This window comes from Xiphophorus hellerii, chromosome 9 (genome assembly GCF_003331165.1).
Source record: "Xiphophorus hellerii strain 12219 chromosome 9, Xiphophorus_hellerii-4.1, whole genome shotgun sequence".
Classification (NCBI taxonomy): Eukaryota; Metazoa; Chordata; class Actinopteri; order Cyprinodontiformes; family Poeciliidae; genus Xiphophorus; species Xiphophorus hellerii.
In genome coordinates this window covers 26,588,580-26,605,573 of record NC_045680.1, presented here as the reverse complement: position 1 = coordinate 26,605,573, position 16,994 = coordinate 26,588,580, and the positions used below count along the sequence as shown (strand labels likewise).

The following is a 16,994-nucleotide window of genomic DNA, read 5'->3' as shown; positions in this document are numbered from 1 at the left end:
TTAGAATCTTCATTACTTAAAATAGTCTAGATTGCGAACGATATGGGGACAAATGACTTTTACCAAGTGCACTGGAAGTGGACAGAGGATTGCTTCCTGTGAACTGAACAGTCGCGTGTGAATTGACCATGTTTTACATGTCCAAGTTTGAGTCATTAATTTATTTTACGACAGCATGTGAAATTTATTTGAAAAGAAAAAGAAGCCTGTGCAAGAACTGAAGACATAGTCTTGCGGTTTCATTCAAAGTTTAATTCCGCATGTAATTCGGATTGGAAAGCATTTTTATTATTAATCCTAGAGGCTGTTTTATAAAAGTAAACTCATCCAGGATAAAATAAGAAATCTGAGTTTGAGCAAGTCGTCCAGAACAGGCTGGTTTAATCGCGTTCATGAATGTCCTACCAAGCTACAGAGGAACATCCTAATCAAGCCAGGTTTAAGCAATCCTGCTAAGTGCAGACTTTGGGTTCCTTTCAAAACACCAGTAAATCGATCGCAGATCAATTGATTCTGACACAGAAAACTGTTTCTAAGCTTTTGAAGCCCATATGTGAGAGGGGAAACTAGGTAGCTATTCAGAAAGGGTATATATGTTAACTTCTATATTTCAATTTACATTTGCACCCTAAAAAGTCAAGTTCACAACCAAGTGTTATTAAATAATGCCAATTAATCCATAAGTAAATTAAGTCCTTTAAGCAACTAATATCATAATAAAACTGGATTATTGTGAACCTTTGTCATTCCAAATAAAGGTTTATTTAGTTATATACAAAGCTGGAGAGCAGTAGTGATTCCTGAAGCTGGTCCTCAGGCCTACTGTCCTACACGCTAAGTTAAATGCTTCCCTGCTCCCAAGCAGCTGATTCAAATGATTGCATTACCTTCTCAACATGCCATTATCAGTGCTTCTCAATTCCAGTCCTCAGGCCGCCCTGCTCTCCATGTTTTAGATGTGCCTCTATTCCAGAACAGCTGATTAAAATGATTGCATGACCATCAAGTGCTGCAGAAACCTGTTGATCACCCATAGATTCAATCCAGGTGTATAGCAGAAGGGAAACATCTAAAACATGTAGGGCAGGGGGGCCTGAGGACCGGAATTGAGAAACGCTGCGATGGAGAACCGTGTTAATTACCCACTCATCCAAACCAGCAGGTTGGGCAGCAGGTAAACCCTGCCCACCAAGAGAACAAAAAAATAAATGACTAACTAAATAAAAAACATGCAGGACAGCGAAGCCCTGACAATCATATGAACCTCTGCTTGTTGTGGATGCACATTCATTGAAATCTGCTGCAATTATCATCGCTTGAAAGAATGATGCCAATGAAACACACACACACACACAAAAATATGTTTGACGATGACACCTGTTTGTTAATATAAGGCACCAAGCAACTATTCAGAAAAATGGGCAAGTATAACAATTTGCGCAAGTTTTACAAGGACTAAATTAGGATAGCTGAATGATTGGATTAGAGCTTCTCCAAACTGGTGGTGGTTTTCCTCATCTGGAGCCAGAAATTCCACCTAAGTCACAAAAAACTGATAAAAGTGTACAATCAACTTCAACTTATTGCCCATATAGGTTGCTATGCAAGCTATTTAATCATGAGCTATGCAAATTTTATTCTGAATTTTTTGAAAGTCATTGATTCTTTTTTTTTTTTAACTGCATGAAGCAAAACAGAATCAGACAGTCTGAAAAATCCAGCCATATTCTCCAGTTTTGCAAAACATGTATTTTTGCATGTTTACGTTGGTGAATTGTGTAATTTATAACATAATTTGTGTAGGACAATAGCACACTTTTTTATATTGCTGCTGCATAATGATCCAAAAACACCCTGAAGGCATTGATCGTTTATATTTTTTGACCACAAGATGGCGCCAGAAGCAAAAGTATGTAATTAGATATGAGTCCGTGCAGTTGGATGTCATGTGGACACCATCTTTTCCACTGTCAATTCATAACACAAATATTTGCTATTTGAAAACTTTTCTTTATAAAATGACGTGTTGGCTCTCCATTATATTGCAAAAATTCATGACAACTCAAAATTTGGGTAGATAGAAACAGCAATGACACATAGTGGGAGATGGATACATTTAACTATAAAGCATTGTCTTTTTTTTAAACTCTTGCAAACCAGGACCAGATTTGGGGCTGTTCGGAAAGGGAAAGTGTAACAGTGGCACGCAGAACAGATTTGGGAATCCTGGCAGCACATATGGCCACATTTGTGTGTGTGTGTGTGTGTGTGGGTGGGCGTGCGGGTGGGTGTGTGTGTGTGCGTGTGTGTGTGGGTGCTTGGCTGACAATAACAGGAAGCTTGTTCAGATGGGAGGAGGTCATAAAGGAAGGCTCAGCCCCCTGATGTTCCAGGAGTGAGGGGTAGCACTGGCTATTTTAAAAATGGATGAACTATTACTCCTCTGTAAACAAGTAGACATGGCCTGGAAACATGAACAACTGTCAGTTATTCTAAATTGCCCAATATTGTTTCATTTGATTGTGTTCTTGTTTTCTTTAAAGCAGCTTGATTATAAATACACGACACAGTGTTTAATCTAAGACAAAAATAACTGGTCTAAATCAGTTTCACAGTGGGTACTTTGCAGTCACTTTGCAAAGGAGTGTCTTTTTGAAAACTGTGAAGACTTGTGGAAGGTTATACAATACACAATACACATGCTGTACAGAGCAAATTGTAATCCTCAGAGGTGGAACTGTTTACCAGGGGTTGTTTCACCCGCAGGAACCTATAAAGGCGCACACACTGTACACTGGAGACCAGAAAGAATCAGGATGAAAAGAGGCTCAGAGCCAAATAGATAAAGATAGAAAGAATTTTTTAGATTACTGGCTTAGGTTACTGATTACTGAATTAGGGAGAGTCTAATTCCTGCTTGGGTGTTTTTTGAAGGCAATTTTTTTGGAGGGGGGTTTTAGATAAGTGAGTTAGAGCAAACTGGAAAAATACAACTTGTGAAATTTGAATTTATAATAGTAAATACATTAATAGTGTTTAATAGTAAACACATTGTACTTGCATAACAATTTTCTAAACACTCACACTTTACAGGAATCAAGCAAAAGTATTAGCAGGACATTAAGCACGTCAAACAAAAACATAAAAGGAGAACACTTAAATACACAGCACCTTAAAAAAGTAAATAAGTAATAATAAAACAGAATACTTAGAATTTATTGAAAGAATTCTTCAAAAAAAATCAATTGAACCCTGCATCATCTTCCCTCTGCGTCGCTGTTATGCATTTACCTTGTATTGTTCTGCGAAATAAACTCTCAACAAATTTCAGTGAGGCTCTAACGTAACAAAAAGTGAACAAGGTCAAGACAGTGAATGCATTCTCAAGGCACTGTGTCATGCTTATATGAAAACATCAGGATGTCGATGGGGAAATGTTGAGGTAGTGCAGTGGATTGCTCCTGGTTATTAGACCTTAAATCTTTTTTTTTTTTTTTCAGGAATCTGAAAGTTATGCACATATTTGGCTCCAGAGTTGACTTTGTCAGGAGGAGAGCCGACAATAACAACGGGATCAGCGGCTTACAAGCAGGTACCTGTTATCAATCAGCGTCTTTTATTAACTATGACCTAAACTCTCTGGTTATTAATGTGCCCCATATGCAGGTGGTGAAAGTTTGAAAACAAGTGAAGATGTTTTGATTGATCAAAGAGCACATGGAGTGCTTCAAAACAAAAAAAAGAATTAGAAGGAGAGGTACCAGTCTTAATGGTGCTCATATGTGTGGATGGCAATGATTTACCACACAATACTGATTTTTACAACCACACTAGTGCTGTATGGTGATAAAAATCCTTCCATTTTTCTTACTGTTTATAGGTGTCTGAAATCAAAGGGAGAACACTGAGGACTGATTTGCTCGACACCGTCCAACTCTTGGAGAGAGCCAGCTGGAGGAGGTCAGTGTTAACTTTGGATTTTTTTTTTGTTGGCTTCGTGTGTTTGAAAAAGTGAGAGGAGGAAGGATGCTGTTTTTATTTATTTTTTTTACCCTCTCTCACCACCCTGCTGCACAAGTAGGCAGGTGTCCAGAAACGATCTCTTCCCAAGCCAGACATGGACCTTACAAATCAGAAGGGATTCATGCGGTGATCCAGACATATTCTGTTCACTGTTAAATACAAAAAGCTTCAAAAGAAAGATGCACACCGTCATTTCTGTGAGGCTGCAAATGTAAAAAAAATAAAATAAAAAAAATGTTTCATTCAAAGAAATTTCAAGATTTTTCTGTGGATTGTGGGTTCTATTTTTCTTCTAAATGTAGTTGTCCACCATTCTCTTAGAATAGTTTAATGAAATGTCGAAACATTCATCCACACATTACTCGTTCAGCAGTGAGATGTTTGAGGATTTTCTTTCTATAATAAACAATGTTTTCGGGGCCAATCTAAAGATCATTGTTCTGTTGAAATAAACCCCCCTCTGATTCAGATTTAGCTTTCAGACAGATGATGACCTCCAGGTCTCTCTAAGCACTTTTTAATGTGATGCAGAATTCACTGTTTAATTCCCAGCGATTTCTTGGCCCAGGCTCCAGACCTCGGAATTTAACCACTGCGGTGACTTTGGTTGGGGTGAACGTAGTCCACCAAAATCCCACTGAGAAAGATCTAGCTAACCTTTACAGAACACCCAGTACCATCTTTTTTCACTTTTTTGCCGTTGATTAGTTACATTCTGTTGAAGACCAGTTAAGAACCATCCATACATCCATAGTAAAGCTCAAAAAGGTCAATTTTACATTAAATTACTGGATGATTAACAGGTTTCAGTAGCAATAGATGGCATGCAGAGAAGGTCATGCAATCATTTGAATAAGGTGTGCTAGATTTCATAGACGCATCTAAAACATCTAGGGGAAGGGGGCCTGAGGACCAGCGATGGGAACCACTGCTGCTTAACAAACCTCAGATGTAGCCTGTATCCAAGATTGCATTCCCTCAGTAATGATCCATATTACATGACCGTAAATGAGGACGAGTAAATTGAGGACGTCACTTTTTAAATCGGAAGTTGTGCGCAAGACACTATTGCCTCGTTTTCACTAAGCAGCACTGGTGTGTGCGATTCCATACGCTTTTTTTGTCCATTTCCACTGTAGAAGCGGTCCATACACTTGACCCGGACCGCACCATTCCTGGACCCCCTTCAGTTGTAGATCCACAAGTTTGGAGCGACTGGTGTCACATGACACAGTCCATTGTTTGAGGGAAAGAAAAGCGTCACTGACTGCGACAAGCACTAACATGCTAGTACTTCATTTATGTCATCGAACTGGAATTACCAGTCCAACTTACAGCGGACAGACTTTCCTAAATATGGCAAACTATAAAACACCGACCCGTACCCTGTCTCTCAGTGGAAACAAGAAATAAGATACTTTGACTTCTCTGGTTGGGTCAGTTACTGAGGTGCAACCCAGGAGGATCAAGGTAATCATTTTCCAGATGAAAACTATGACGTAGGGTTTAGAGAAACAGGCCCCCCTCCCAGTCACTTCGCACCCAGCTGCGAACACCTTCAACACATGCTGCAGATCACGACTTGAAGATGCACACAGAACCGCATCATCTGCAAAAAAAGACAAACATGACAGTCTGACTCTCCCAATCGAGACAACATCGTTCCAAGAGTGTGCCTGGTGATCCTGGCCGCGAACACCAGAAGGATTACTGGTGACGAGGAGCAAGCATAGGCAGATGTTGATGATTCTGTTTTCTAAAAAAAAAAAAAAAAGAAGAAAAAAACACAATTACATTTTTATTGCTCTATTGGGGCCATGTTTACATCAGATTGAAATTAATTTTGTAGTCAACTCATAAAACATTTAATAGTCCCGCTCCATCATACTTCACTGATTTCATAGTTTGCTCTGACCCCTTTATCACTGGATTAAGTCTTCATCATGGCCTCCATAATATACCCAAACTTTTCCCGACATACAGTTTTAAAACTGTTTGAAATCTGAATAAGTGGAAAGCTGCCCCGGGTGTAGCCCACCTGCTGCCCAGTGACTGATGGAGATACGCACAAAATCATTTTTATATGCTCCAGAAGATCTAAGCAAGATCTTGCAAAGATTTTCCACTTTTTATTCACTCAGAGTGGGGTTTTTATCCATTGGTGTCCTGAGTTTGACACCAATGTTTGGTCATTCCTGATGAATTTAGTATTTCTTCCTGTGAACACAGGTTGGTATTTCATACTGCTGCACTAAGTGATACTTTGTGCTACAAGTTGCATGAGATTTGATGCAGAAGATGGTACCCATGCACTACAACATCTCAGTTCTCCTTTTTTTCAATGGCCTGTAGCATGCTCTTTTCTTAATCTCAGCTGTATTACCCCAACATCATGTAAATAATTGGTTTAGCAGAAACCTGCAGATGTATGAGATGTAAAGTGATGTGCTCCATGGAACATGTTTTCTTTTCAACTTTCCAAATCTGCAAATCAACGTGCTTTTGTGTGTTTTCCACATCAAAAGTTTCCTTCCTTCTTGTCACAGGTGCCATCTTGTTAGTGGCGACTAGCTTCCTTGAAATTAACCTTGTACCCAGTTGCACAGCGGTCAAGATCACACATATCAAAGCAACTCCGCATTTTTTCAGAAAAGAAAATGGAAGAAATTCCTTAAAAAAAAAGTTAAACTGTGATGTGTTTCTACTCTTAGCAGATCAGTTATATTTATTACAGAAGTCTTGGGCACAGTGATCTTGGTAGGGAAGACTCATCACTTTTAAAAAGTTTTCTCCATTTGAGGTTAACCGTTTCTAACTGGACTCCCACAGTTTTAGGAATGAATATTTTAACCTTTTCCAGACTGAGAGATACTTTGTTTTTCATCTGTTGAAGAATTTCTTAAGATCTTTGCATGATGTGTTTTTGTTGTTGTTTTTTTGGATATCCATCAACCTATTTCATGCTGTTTGGCTGTGTTCAAGTGATTTCTTGATTCTACAGCTGCAGACTAATTGACCATGTGTATGTCAACAAAAATCTAACTGAAGACAATAATCAGCCTCTGTAATAAATCATAAATTGACATTCTAGCATGATTAGAAAGCTTAAGTCTCATCACATGCTCCTTGTCTCATTTCTTCTGCACAGTCAGCTGCTGTGATCAACTGTTGCTCATAAACAGCAACCTCTGCAAAGTTAATTTGGATGTATTATTCAATCATATATCTGTGAGAAAAGATTAAGACAAGGACTATGAAATTAATCTGGTTTAAGCGTAGCATTTGTATTTTGATAGCAGTAAGTAAAGCTGTTTTATATAGGAATATTGTGTATACATGTGCATGTCTACACAGCGGCACTTAGATTTTGATGAGGAAATGACTGCGGCTATATAGGAAAACCACAACAGAGTGAAACTCCAGGAAGGTGAATTCATCACAAAGTGAGTAAAGCAGTATACTGTATATTAGTGTTTAATTACCAAGAGCGTCACATTTATGCTAACTGATAAGTTGACAACCATTGTTTTCCTACTGCTAATGCTGTGTAGCAAAGGCCAGCAAGCAAGTATTCCTCAACAACAGAAAACAGCAGGGCAGGGATTTCTTGTAAGTTAGCATACAGTGTCTGTGTCATTTTATCTGTCATGCCTTGCAAATTGGTAATCAAAATGTTATACAAATACATATCTGAAGAGTGTGACATGCAATGGTATTCAGTCACTCACCTGTACACAAATCTGGCCTTTATGGAGGAGTGGAGACTGAGGAGATTCACCTTCCACACACATCAGCCTAAACAAACTATCCCCATTTTGATAGTCAGTGGTGGCAGCAGCATGCGGTGGGGTGTATATGTATGTTATGTTGCCAAAAGTATTTATTAACCCACCTTAATCCTTGAATTGAGGTTTAGTATGTTCCAGCAAAGTACCCAAGGATGCCATGTGGGACATTTTCCTCACTATGAAATGTTCCACTGTCCACTGTAGGGGGTGTAATAAGAAAGCATTATATGGAGTAATAATGAGATGTCACTCCAGCTTATGTTTATCAGATTTGCTTATGTGTGCGTCATCACTAGCAGCAGTCTTAATTAGTGGCTGAAAAAGACTGTTTATGTCTTTCAAAACAAATGCACATTACTGAATCCCCATGCAATGAGACTGACCTAGACTGTAGTTTTACAGGATAATTGAGGTTTTGCATGGTATTGCACACATATTACAAATCGACCGTATGTCAAATTCGGATTAAACTCATGACATCTGTGAGGAAAGTGGTCCCTCTCTGTTCTTTAGAGCTACCCAGTGCCGTATGAAGGGACCCCGCGCTTTGCTTAGGGACTCTCTCCTCTCGCTCGCAGCTCTCCTCCTCCCTCAGGCCCCGCCCCTCCTCGAAAACCCTTGCAGTAAAACAGGCAGATAGACGCTCGTGAACTTAAAAACTTTTAGTACGGGGCGTTGTGAGGGGACAACTTTGCGAACAGTCGTTTTCCTTCAACAAAACTACCACTCCGACGGCAGAGACGAGAGAGAAGAAGGACCTTCATTTCCCCCCCATCAACCGGAGTGACTTCCACTAAGTTTTTCAGGGCACTTTGTGAGGACTCTTCATGGTACGTCCGCTCTTCTTTTAAAGCTAACGGTTTGACGTTTTGTTTGGTTTACCTAAAAAATAAAGAAAACATTTTCAGAAACACCTTGCTGTTCAAAACAACATCTCAACACCCCCGGTCTGTTGGTGGTGTATTAGAACCCGGTTTCAGCTTGTTGCGGAAACTTATATCCAGTTGAACATCTGTCTCGTGCGTCCGTTGACGTGCAGCTCTTCATTCTCTCTCGCTGAAGCGCTTCTAGTTTGTTACATTAAGACACGGCTTCTTACACCCACTTTATACCTTTTTCTTACTAATCTATGAAAACAAAAACAAACCCAAACACATATGAAGAGAATGTTTTGCCAATGTGATATTCCCTTCAGATATCTAGAGGAGGTAGTGGGGCTGTGAGTGTGCTGTCAGGCTGACACTCCACGCGTTGTTGTGGGGCGAAACGTGACTGACAGAAAAAGGGTGCAACGTTTGGGATAAGGACTTCTAATCGGTCATTAAATATATTTGCAACTCCGTTAAAAAGAGGGCATTGTCTGCAGATGCTCCTGATCTGTATTTAGATCTGTTACAACAGAAACAAAAAGTAATCTGTTCTTAATGATACTGCCCTCTGCTGTATATATTTCACTAAAAATATACACTACCAATTAGAAGTCGTATTTGAGTTGTAATGTATTAATTTCACTGCAAAAATACAAAGCAAAATGCAGGAAAAACCCTGCAGATGCTGCTTTGTTTGTATTTGGATTGATGACATCACAAGAGACACAAGAAACCAGCTGAGATTTAAAGATCAGGGAAGTTACATATTAATGTATGTATGACTGACTTGAAATAGGTTTTTTTGTAAAGTGCCTTGAGACGACATTTGTAGTAACTTGCTTCTATATAAACAAACTGAATTGAATTAAAAGTCAAGATTTCTACAAGGTTTTAAAGAGTCACTAGAATTCTTAAATTGAATCATCTTAAATTTGGCCTTAGCAAGTCTACTCTGGGTCTTTAAATGTATTTATATCTTCTTACATTTATTTCATGTGTTTGTTGTTTTAAGGAAGGCTCTAGTTTTGTTCTTTTGTTCCTTGGAACAAAAGCGGCAGGGACAGTGTGTTTAGTGCATGCTGCTTCACGCCCGATTCAATGCATCAACCATAAACCTAGTGTTAGGGATGCTAACTGGCTATTTCAAAAGTGAAATAGCCATAATTTGTCAGTATTTTTGGAAAAAAATTTTCAGATGTTGTTTAATGATAATATAAATATAATACATTATATACAAATACAATATAATATAATATAATATAATATAATATAATATAATATAAATAATACAAGTGACCCGTATTGCTAAATAGAAAGAAACACTGTCACTGTTAACACTGTAGAAAACCAAACTACAATAAAAAAGACACGTAGTGAGAGTGAAGACATTGCGCAGGAAAAAAAAAAACATGTTCTGGATGTGCATGCATATTTGTGTCCATTATTAAATACACATTTGTAGCATGCAAGTATCTTGTCCCACATGTTGCAAAAATGTCCTGCCTGAGGCACTCCGACGCCTACCACTGCGGTGAAAAAGTTTTCACAGACAGTGCCTAGGTGTAAAAACACTTAAGTCCCATCCCGGAGTTGGAAAGCTCCAGTTTACCCTTGACAAAGTTGCATTTAGCTAGCTTATGCTGTTATGTGAAATATATTTACATTTTTACATCTTGATGTTCTTAAAACGTTTAAAGAGTCATCCACTGAACTTGCGGAAATTTGCAGGAAGTGCCAGTGTTCCTCTAAAATTATTGACATATTTGGCTGACATGTTTTCATGTCAGGTTTCAAACATTTTTCTGATGTAAAATGGCTGAAGCAGCAGCTTCTTTTCCACCTGTGACTCCACATTTATAGAATAACAGATTTAACAAGTGCCATGTTAAATCTGTTACTCTAGTTAATCAGTCAAGCTAATCTGCAAGGTTGCTAGCCTGCAGTTGCCACTTGCTATCAGTTTGCTAGCAGTTTGTCCTTGTTTTAAATGACTTGAGCTGGTCAGCCAACTGACCTACAGTGTGCAGCTACAGGTAGTGGGAAGGTTAGGGCTGCGATATTCAGTTCTTCATACAGTCAGATAGAAGTCCAGCCTGTCTGGCTTTTTGCATGACATCTCATTACAAGGGTTTTAAACCATCGGAAAAGTACGAAGGAAACTTTCACTGGTTTTGAAACCATGAATTTTGGATATCATGATAAATACTTCATGGTTAGTCATTACTGTATGATAAAAATTTGCATCAGGTTCTAAATATAGGGGATTTTGTTTGTCAATATGATGAACATCACTTCTAAAATGCTATTTACAGTTATTTGCTTGGTGTCGTCAGAGGGCTGGTAACAGGCATAAAAGTATTGAATAAGAGCTGTCTCATAGGTCACTTTGATTATACCATGGAATAACGGTACAAATAAATACAATTAGTCCGTGATAATTTTTTGTAATTTAAATAACAGAAAAAAACTGTCCATGTCTTTCAAAGCATCTTTTATTTGATATGTTCACAGCAGAAGACAGGTACAGTCAGTTGAAATATGTTATGATTGAATGTCTTTGTCTAGTGTTGGTGGTTTACAGACTTTTTAGCTGTTTTTTTTATCAGTACTTTTGCGAACGAGGTATGAAATCTGAATTTATATTGGTGTAATCTGACGGTGTCTGTCTCTCCGTGCACATGCCTGGCTCTGTCGGTCGCTCTTTATCTGCCAGCAGCAGGCTGAGCTGCAGACTCCTGGACAACTTCTCCTCATGGTTGTCAGGTTCTGGGCATACCTTCTCCAAAACCCCTAACAGCAATAAATGCAGTCGTGTGTTTTGTGGCTAAATTCTGTCCAAGATGGTTCTTTCCACATTGTGTTTGACACTGCAGTCACTGTGTTGTTTTGCATGCTAAGGAAGACCAGAGTAGATGTTGAAGATACCAGCCCTGCCTAACAACGCTGCTTGTTACTTATCACTGTTTGCCACAGTGTTGTGTTGCCTTATTACAGACATAGAAACATGTAAAAAAGACTCACTGTATTGTCTGAATTGTTACTTTTTCTGCATGAGGTAGCACATTAAAGTTAGAAAAGAAGGAACCAGGTGTGTATTTCTTAGAATGTTTGTACCATGTAGCAAATATTTGGCGTTTTCTCTTTCTCTACTTTTACTTAACTAGCATTATTTAAGTAAATGAAGGTAACTGTGGCACTTGTGCTTGCAGGATTAAGATTATGTTAAGCAAAGAAGCACACCTATACAAAATAAGTTGCTCATTGTGATTAGTATAAACGTGGGGATTTGGGGCTTAGTCTTGTACACACGGATATGTGGGATAAAAAGATGAAGAAGTCAGTTAGAATTCATGTTGTTTAGTTAAGCCTCTCCACAGTTTATTAGTCATGTTGTTATATCGTTACATGTTGGCCTGCTACAAAAAATAGGCGTTGTCAAAAAATATGTGGCGTGTTACAGAATAAGGAATGACATCTGAGCAGCAGGTGGTAAAATAGTAAATTTACAATATTTTATGTAGGCCTTTGAAATGTGTTTTAGCAGCTTTAGGTGGCGTTTTTTTGTTTGTCACTTCTTTTCTCAACATCCATGTTTTCTTTAAATATGGACAGAAACAGTCTTGGATTAAAAAACAAGAAAGAAAATAAATCACTGGAGCAATGTCATTTGGTCCGGACACCCTAAGGAAGGTGCACCACTCTTTCATTATGTATAATGGCTTTCACTGTGATCTGTTGTTGTCGTAAAGCCTTAGAAATGGTGTGGCAACCCTTCCCAGACTGATATATACACAGACTTTGTTTCCCTTCTGTTTTTGAATTTCTTTAGGTCCTGACCTGATGTGCCACCTTTTCAGGTCTTCTAGCCATTAGTTTTTATTCTGCAGATTTAGCAGTAACGAGGCCTCGTTTTGGCAAGTTAAAATTTTACCTTAAAAAAATCATCATTTGACAATAAAAGTCATTCCGAAACATGTGCAGGTGACCAAGCAAAGCAAAAAAAAAATCTCTAAGGTGGCACATACTCTTTTTTTAACCACAAAGGACTGTGAGGCCCCACCTTGCTAAGATATCTGAAAAAGTGACTGCAGTTTTATTCAGCAGAATAAAGCACACAGTAATGCTCTCATGTCCTTTTCCCACTCCAAACTGCTGGTCAGCTGGCTGAAAGAAGGCCTCTTCACTATTCCTTCCCTTACATCACCAGCTCAGCTGATTGAAAATTTTTCAGGTCGCAAAAAGAGCACAACCTACCATTCTCATTTCTGTTAAGCATAAGCCTGTTGCAATAAGCAATAAATCAGTTAAACACATGATAAATCAAAACAAGCTTGATCATTTCCATTTTCACAACTGTTTGTTTTTCTTGTGTCCCTCTCTCTTTTATCAAAAGCTGGATGATGAATGGTTTCAGCCTGGTGCATTGGTCTGAATATCAATTTTGCTTATAGAGACTTAAGTATCAATTTTGTTTGTTGTTTTTTAGCAGTTTTTGTTTATTTATTTTGGACATTTAAAATGTCTTAGAGTTCCAGTGTTAACTATTTGTTATAAATAAAGGTTTATTAATCTTTGAGAGGCTGCACCTGCTATTATAATGCCATTATTACCAATTTAATATTGAAAATGATCTCAATATAACAATATTATTGTTTATCGCAATAACTTCTGGGACAAAATTTGTTATTGTGACAGGCCCGGTTAAGCAGCCAGTTGCAGGTTGGCTATCTGTGCTAGCTAGCCGGTTATCTTGCAGCTACTTAAAATCACAGTTACATTTTTAAAAGCAAAACTGCAAAAGGTAATATGCAACAAAGTGTACATGATTGCTCGACAACTACAACAGAAGTCAGTTCAAGTGTTTGCATTAAAAAAAAAAATAACGCACAGTAAACGATAAATGTATAAGTGTTATAAATGATATGGAAACAATTCTTTGTACCCATTCTATCGTACTGTGAGAATCCGCCATCTGCAGGCGGCCATAGAGCAAGCTTGTTTCAGATTAGTAGCTTAGTCGTCCAGATGCAACATGTAATACAGACAGTCTGCTAAGATATCCCTCTGTGATTACTGTAACAACATCTCTACTCTGTTCCTAGCAACACAACATGCAAAGGAGGCATTCGTGATGATAGATGGAAGCCAGGGCTTTAACACTGAAGCCACCACAAGCATGTCGCTTGGTTTCAGCAGTGTTCAGGGGAATCTGGTAGCTCCTTCAAAGCTCTCCGTGTTCGGATGTGATTTCCAGACTTTCTTTGTGTTGCCACAAGAAAATCAAAAGCTTTAGGTGGAAAACCGCTAGAGTTATCTCACACCAGGTTGAAAACGTCTCCGTAAATCTTTTAATATGCCTGGGTAAAGCACGGCTAATCTGCAGCGCAGCAGAAGAGAAGAAGACGACAGCAATTTACCTTTGATTGTGGTCTCTGCTTCCCAAAAAGTGTTGCAACACAGCCTCACCGTGTTTAGTCAGTAAGGAGGTGAATGTCAAGGAGGAGCATAAATCAAACGGAGGGGCACTAATCCTCCCTGATGAGCTAACAGTTTAATATTTGTCAAGATCTTCCAAAAAAGACTTCCCAGCCCATGCAGCTGCAGCACACTGAAAGGCCCTTTTGTCTTCTGAACGCTGCTTACACTGCAGAGTGATGCACCTAAGCGCTTTGTGCATCACTTCCCATGCACACTTTTCGGGTTCACTGCAGTGCACATACGTGTGCACATGTGCCTGCTCTTCGCGGCTTCCATTCTGGTCCAAGGCACTGCTTTTAAGCTGTGAACAAGTGGGCTTCCTGTTACAGTACCTTGCACACATGGAGTTTACATCGACGTGGGTACAGTTACAGTCTGGTTGTCATGAAGAAAATAGGTAGCACTTGAGGTAGCGGTGTGCGTGACTTTTATCTGGACCATATGTTTCATGAGAAATGTGCACAGTATATAGAGTGTGTAGGAGTCGTAATTGGTTTGAGCTTTCTGTAGGATTTCCTAAAAATAAATCTTTTGTTTTGTCTTTTGAAGTTTTAGGATACACAAAGTTTATGGCAATAAATTTCAGTTTTTGTCATTGAACCGTAAACGCCACTTTACGTGTTTGATCCTTGTATCTGTACAGAGAAAAATAAGATTTCGTGATTCTTGTACAAAATGCTCAACTTTAATTTTTCCTGCTTGCAAGTTCATGCTGATGTGTGTGATTGTATCGAGCTGCTTACTCCCAGACCCCACTGGCAAGTCACAGTGTGTCCTGATGCCTTTAATGAAAGTGTGTTTATAATCTGTGGCATATTGCAGAGTGTTTAGCACCCTCCAATTAAGTCACTCCTGCACTTTTTACACACTCTGACCTTTCACAGAGTTGTTTGCAGCATGGCCCTTTGAAGCGTGTGTTACCCCCAATTAACCCCCAAAATTAATCCCCTGGTCTGCAAACTGGCTGCTCCTCTTGTCTCATCTGATCACTCCCACGGTGCAGACACAGCACTGCCCTGTCACCCCCACTGTTTGTTCATGCTCAGGTTTGACTTTCTTTCCCAGCTGACATCTTTTATTTCTGTTCCTTTTGCAGCTGGAGCTGGAAGGTGGCTTCCTGTAGACCCATTTACGGGGAAGAAAATCTTTGTGAAAAACAGAGAGAGTTGCAACTCACCCCACTGACATCACATCAGAGGCTGCAAGAAAAAACAAAATGGCTCAAAGATCCCGCATTCCTTTGATGCTTCTTGCATTATGCTGCCTGACGTCAGCAGGTGAGTTTACTCAAGAGATCATAGTAAACATGTGAACCTGGGTGTTGCATATGCCCTGCACGGCACGCATCTGTTTACAGGATTTCTATTTCAATATTCCATGACTTTCTAGACTCTAATTTCTATACATTTTTTTCTATGCACTTTGGACATTCAAGTGCAAAACATTATTCTTGAACCACCCTGAGTTGTTGCTTGATCTTATTATTTATATAGGTACCACAAATAACGTAGGAATGAAATCAGCTAATGTGTAGTAAAGGGCCATTTCACTACTTTTGTGGCACCTGGACTAACTTAGATGAGATCTGACCTGCCAAATAAGCAATTGAAGATGTTGGACGAAATGACACCTTATATCAAGTTTGCAAAGATGTTGGCAAGCATCTTTGCAATTTTAGATCCGTTAGATGAGTTATCCAGAGACCAAACAAAGAAATGACCCTTTTGGATTTCTGAATGAGTGTTTCTTCACTTCAAAATCAAAACACAGAAGATGTGATGTGACAAATCAAATATATGTTATGTCTCTTTAATATAAATGAGTGTAAAACCCAATGCATTTAATAAGCATTGTTAGACTTTTGTTTTTAAGGAAATAGAAAAAGGATTTTATTTTATTTTTTTTCGTTTTTCTTTCCAGACCAGGTCAAAGATAAAAAAAATCCCATACTTTTGTCAGGAAGCGGTGCGGGTGAGGTGGTGAGGCAGACGCTGTAGACCCAGATGAGATGAATAAGGGATGTTTAATGATAAATAAGTCCGGGAACAAGCAGCAGGCACAAGGAAACACAGAACGACGAAGAAGCTAACATTGACGAGGACCCGACGAGGAACAAGGAACACAGGTGGAGTTAAATACACAGGAGGGTAATCACAGAGACGAGACACACCTGGGAACAATCAAGGGGAGGACAGGACAACGAAGAGACTCAAGGACACAAAAAACTCTAAATGAACACAGAAAACACAGATCCTGACAGTACCCCCCCCTCAAGGGCGGCTACCAGACGCCCAAAAAAAAAAAACCACAACAAGGGTGGGCGGAGGGGCGCCGGATGGGGGGCCAGAGTCCAGAAAAAACAAAAACACAACAAGGGTGGGCGGAGGGGCGCTGGACGGGGGGCCAGAGTCCAGAAAAACAAAAAACAACCCACCATCGTGGGCGGAAACACAAGAAGGGCCAAGAGTCCAAAAACAAACAAAAAACTACCCACAGGGTGGGCGGAGGCAAAGGAGGCAGGAACCACGGAGGTGGTCCGGCGGTCGTCCGCGGCGGCGGGAACCACGGAGGCGGTCCGGCGGCCGTCCGCGGCGCTGGAGGCGGGAACCACGGAGGCGGTCCGGCGGCCGTCCGCGGCGCTGGAGGCGGGAACCACGGAGGCGGTCCGGCGGCCGTCCGCGGCGCTGGAGGCGGGAACCACGGAGGCGGTCCGGCGGCCGTCCACGGCGCTGGAGGTGGCGATGAGTCCCGGGGGCCGCCCACAGACGGCGACGACGAGCCCCCCGGGGCAGGGTCTCTGGTGGAGCACAGGGGGTCTCGGTCGGAACGCTGGGGG

At 40.0% G+C, this 16,994-nt stretch overlaps 1 protein-coding gene across 1 annotated transcript in view; it reads left to right on the top strand.

Moving 5' to 3' along the window:
* Positions 1–8,422: 8,422 nt before the first annotated feature.
* tgfbr3 (transforming growth factor, beta receptor III) overlaps positions 8,423–16,994 on the top strand; it is a 79,988-nt gene continuing 71,416 nt past the window's right edge. Inside the window, exons 1-2 of the mRNA XM_032571779.1 lie at positions 8,423–8,641; positions 15,255–15,435. Coding sequence (XP_032427670.1) covers positions 15,375–15,435 — 61 coding nt within the window. The 5' untranslated portion in view covers positions 8,423–8,641; positions 15,255–15,374. The remainder of the gene's footprint in view (positions 8,642–15,254; positions 15,436–16,994) is intronic.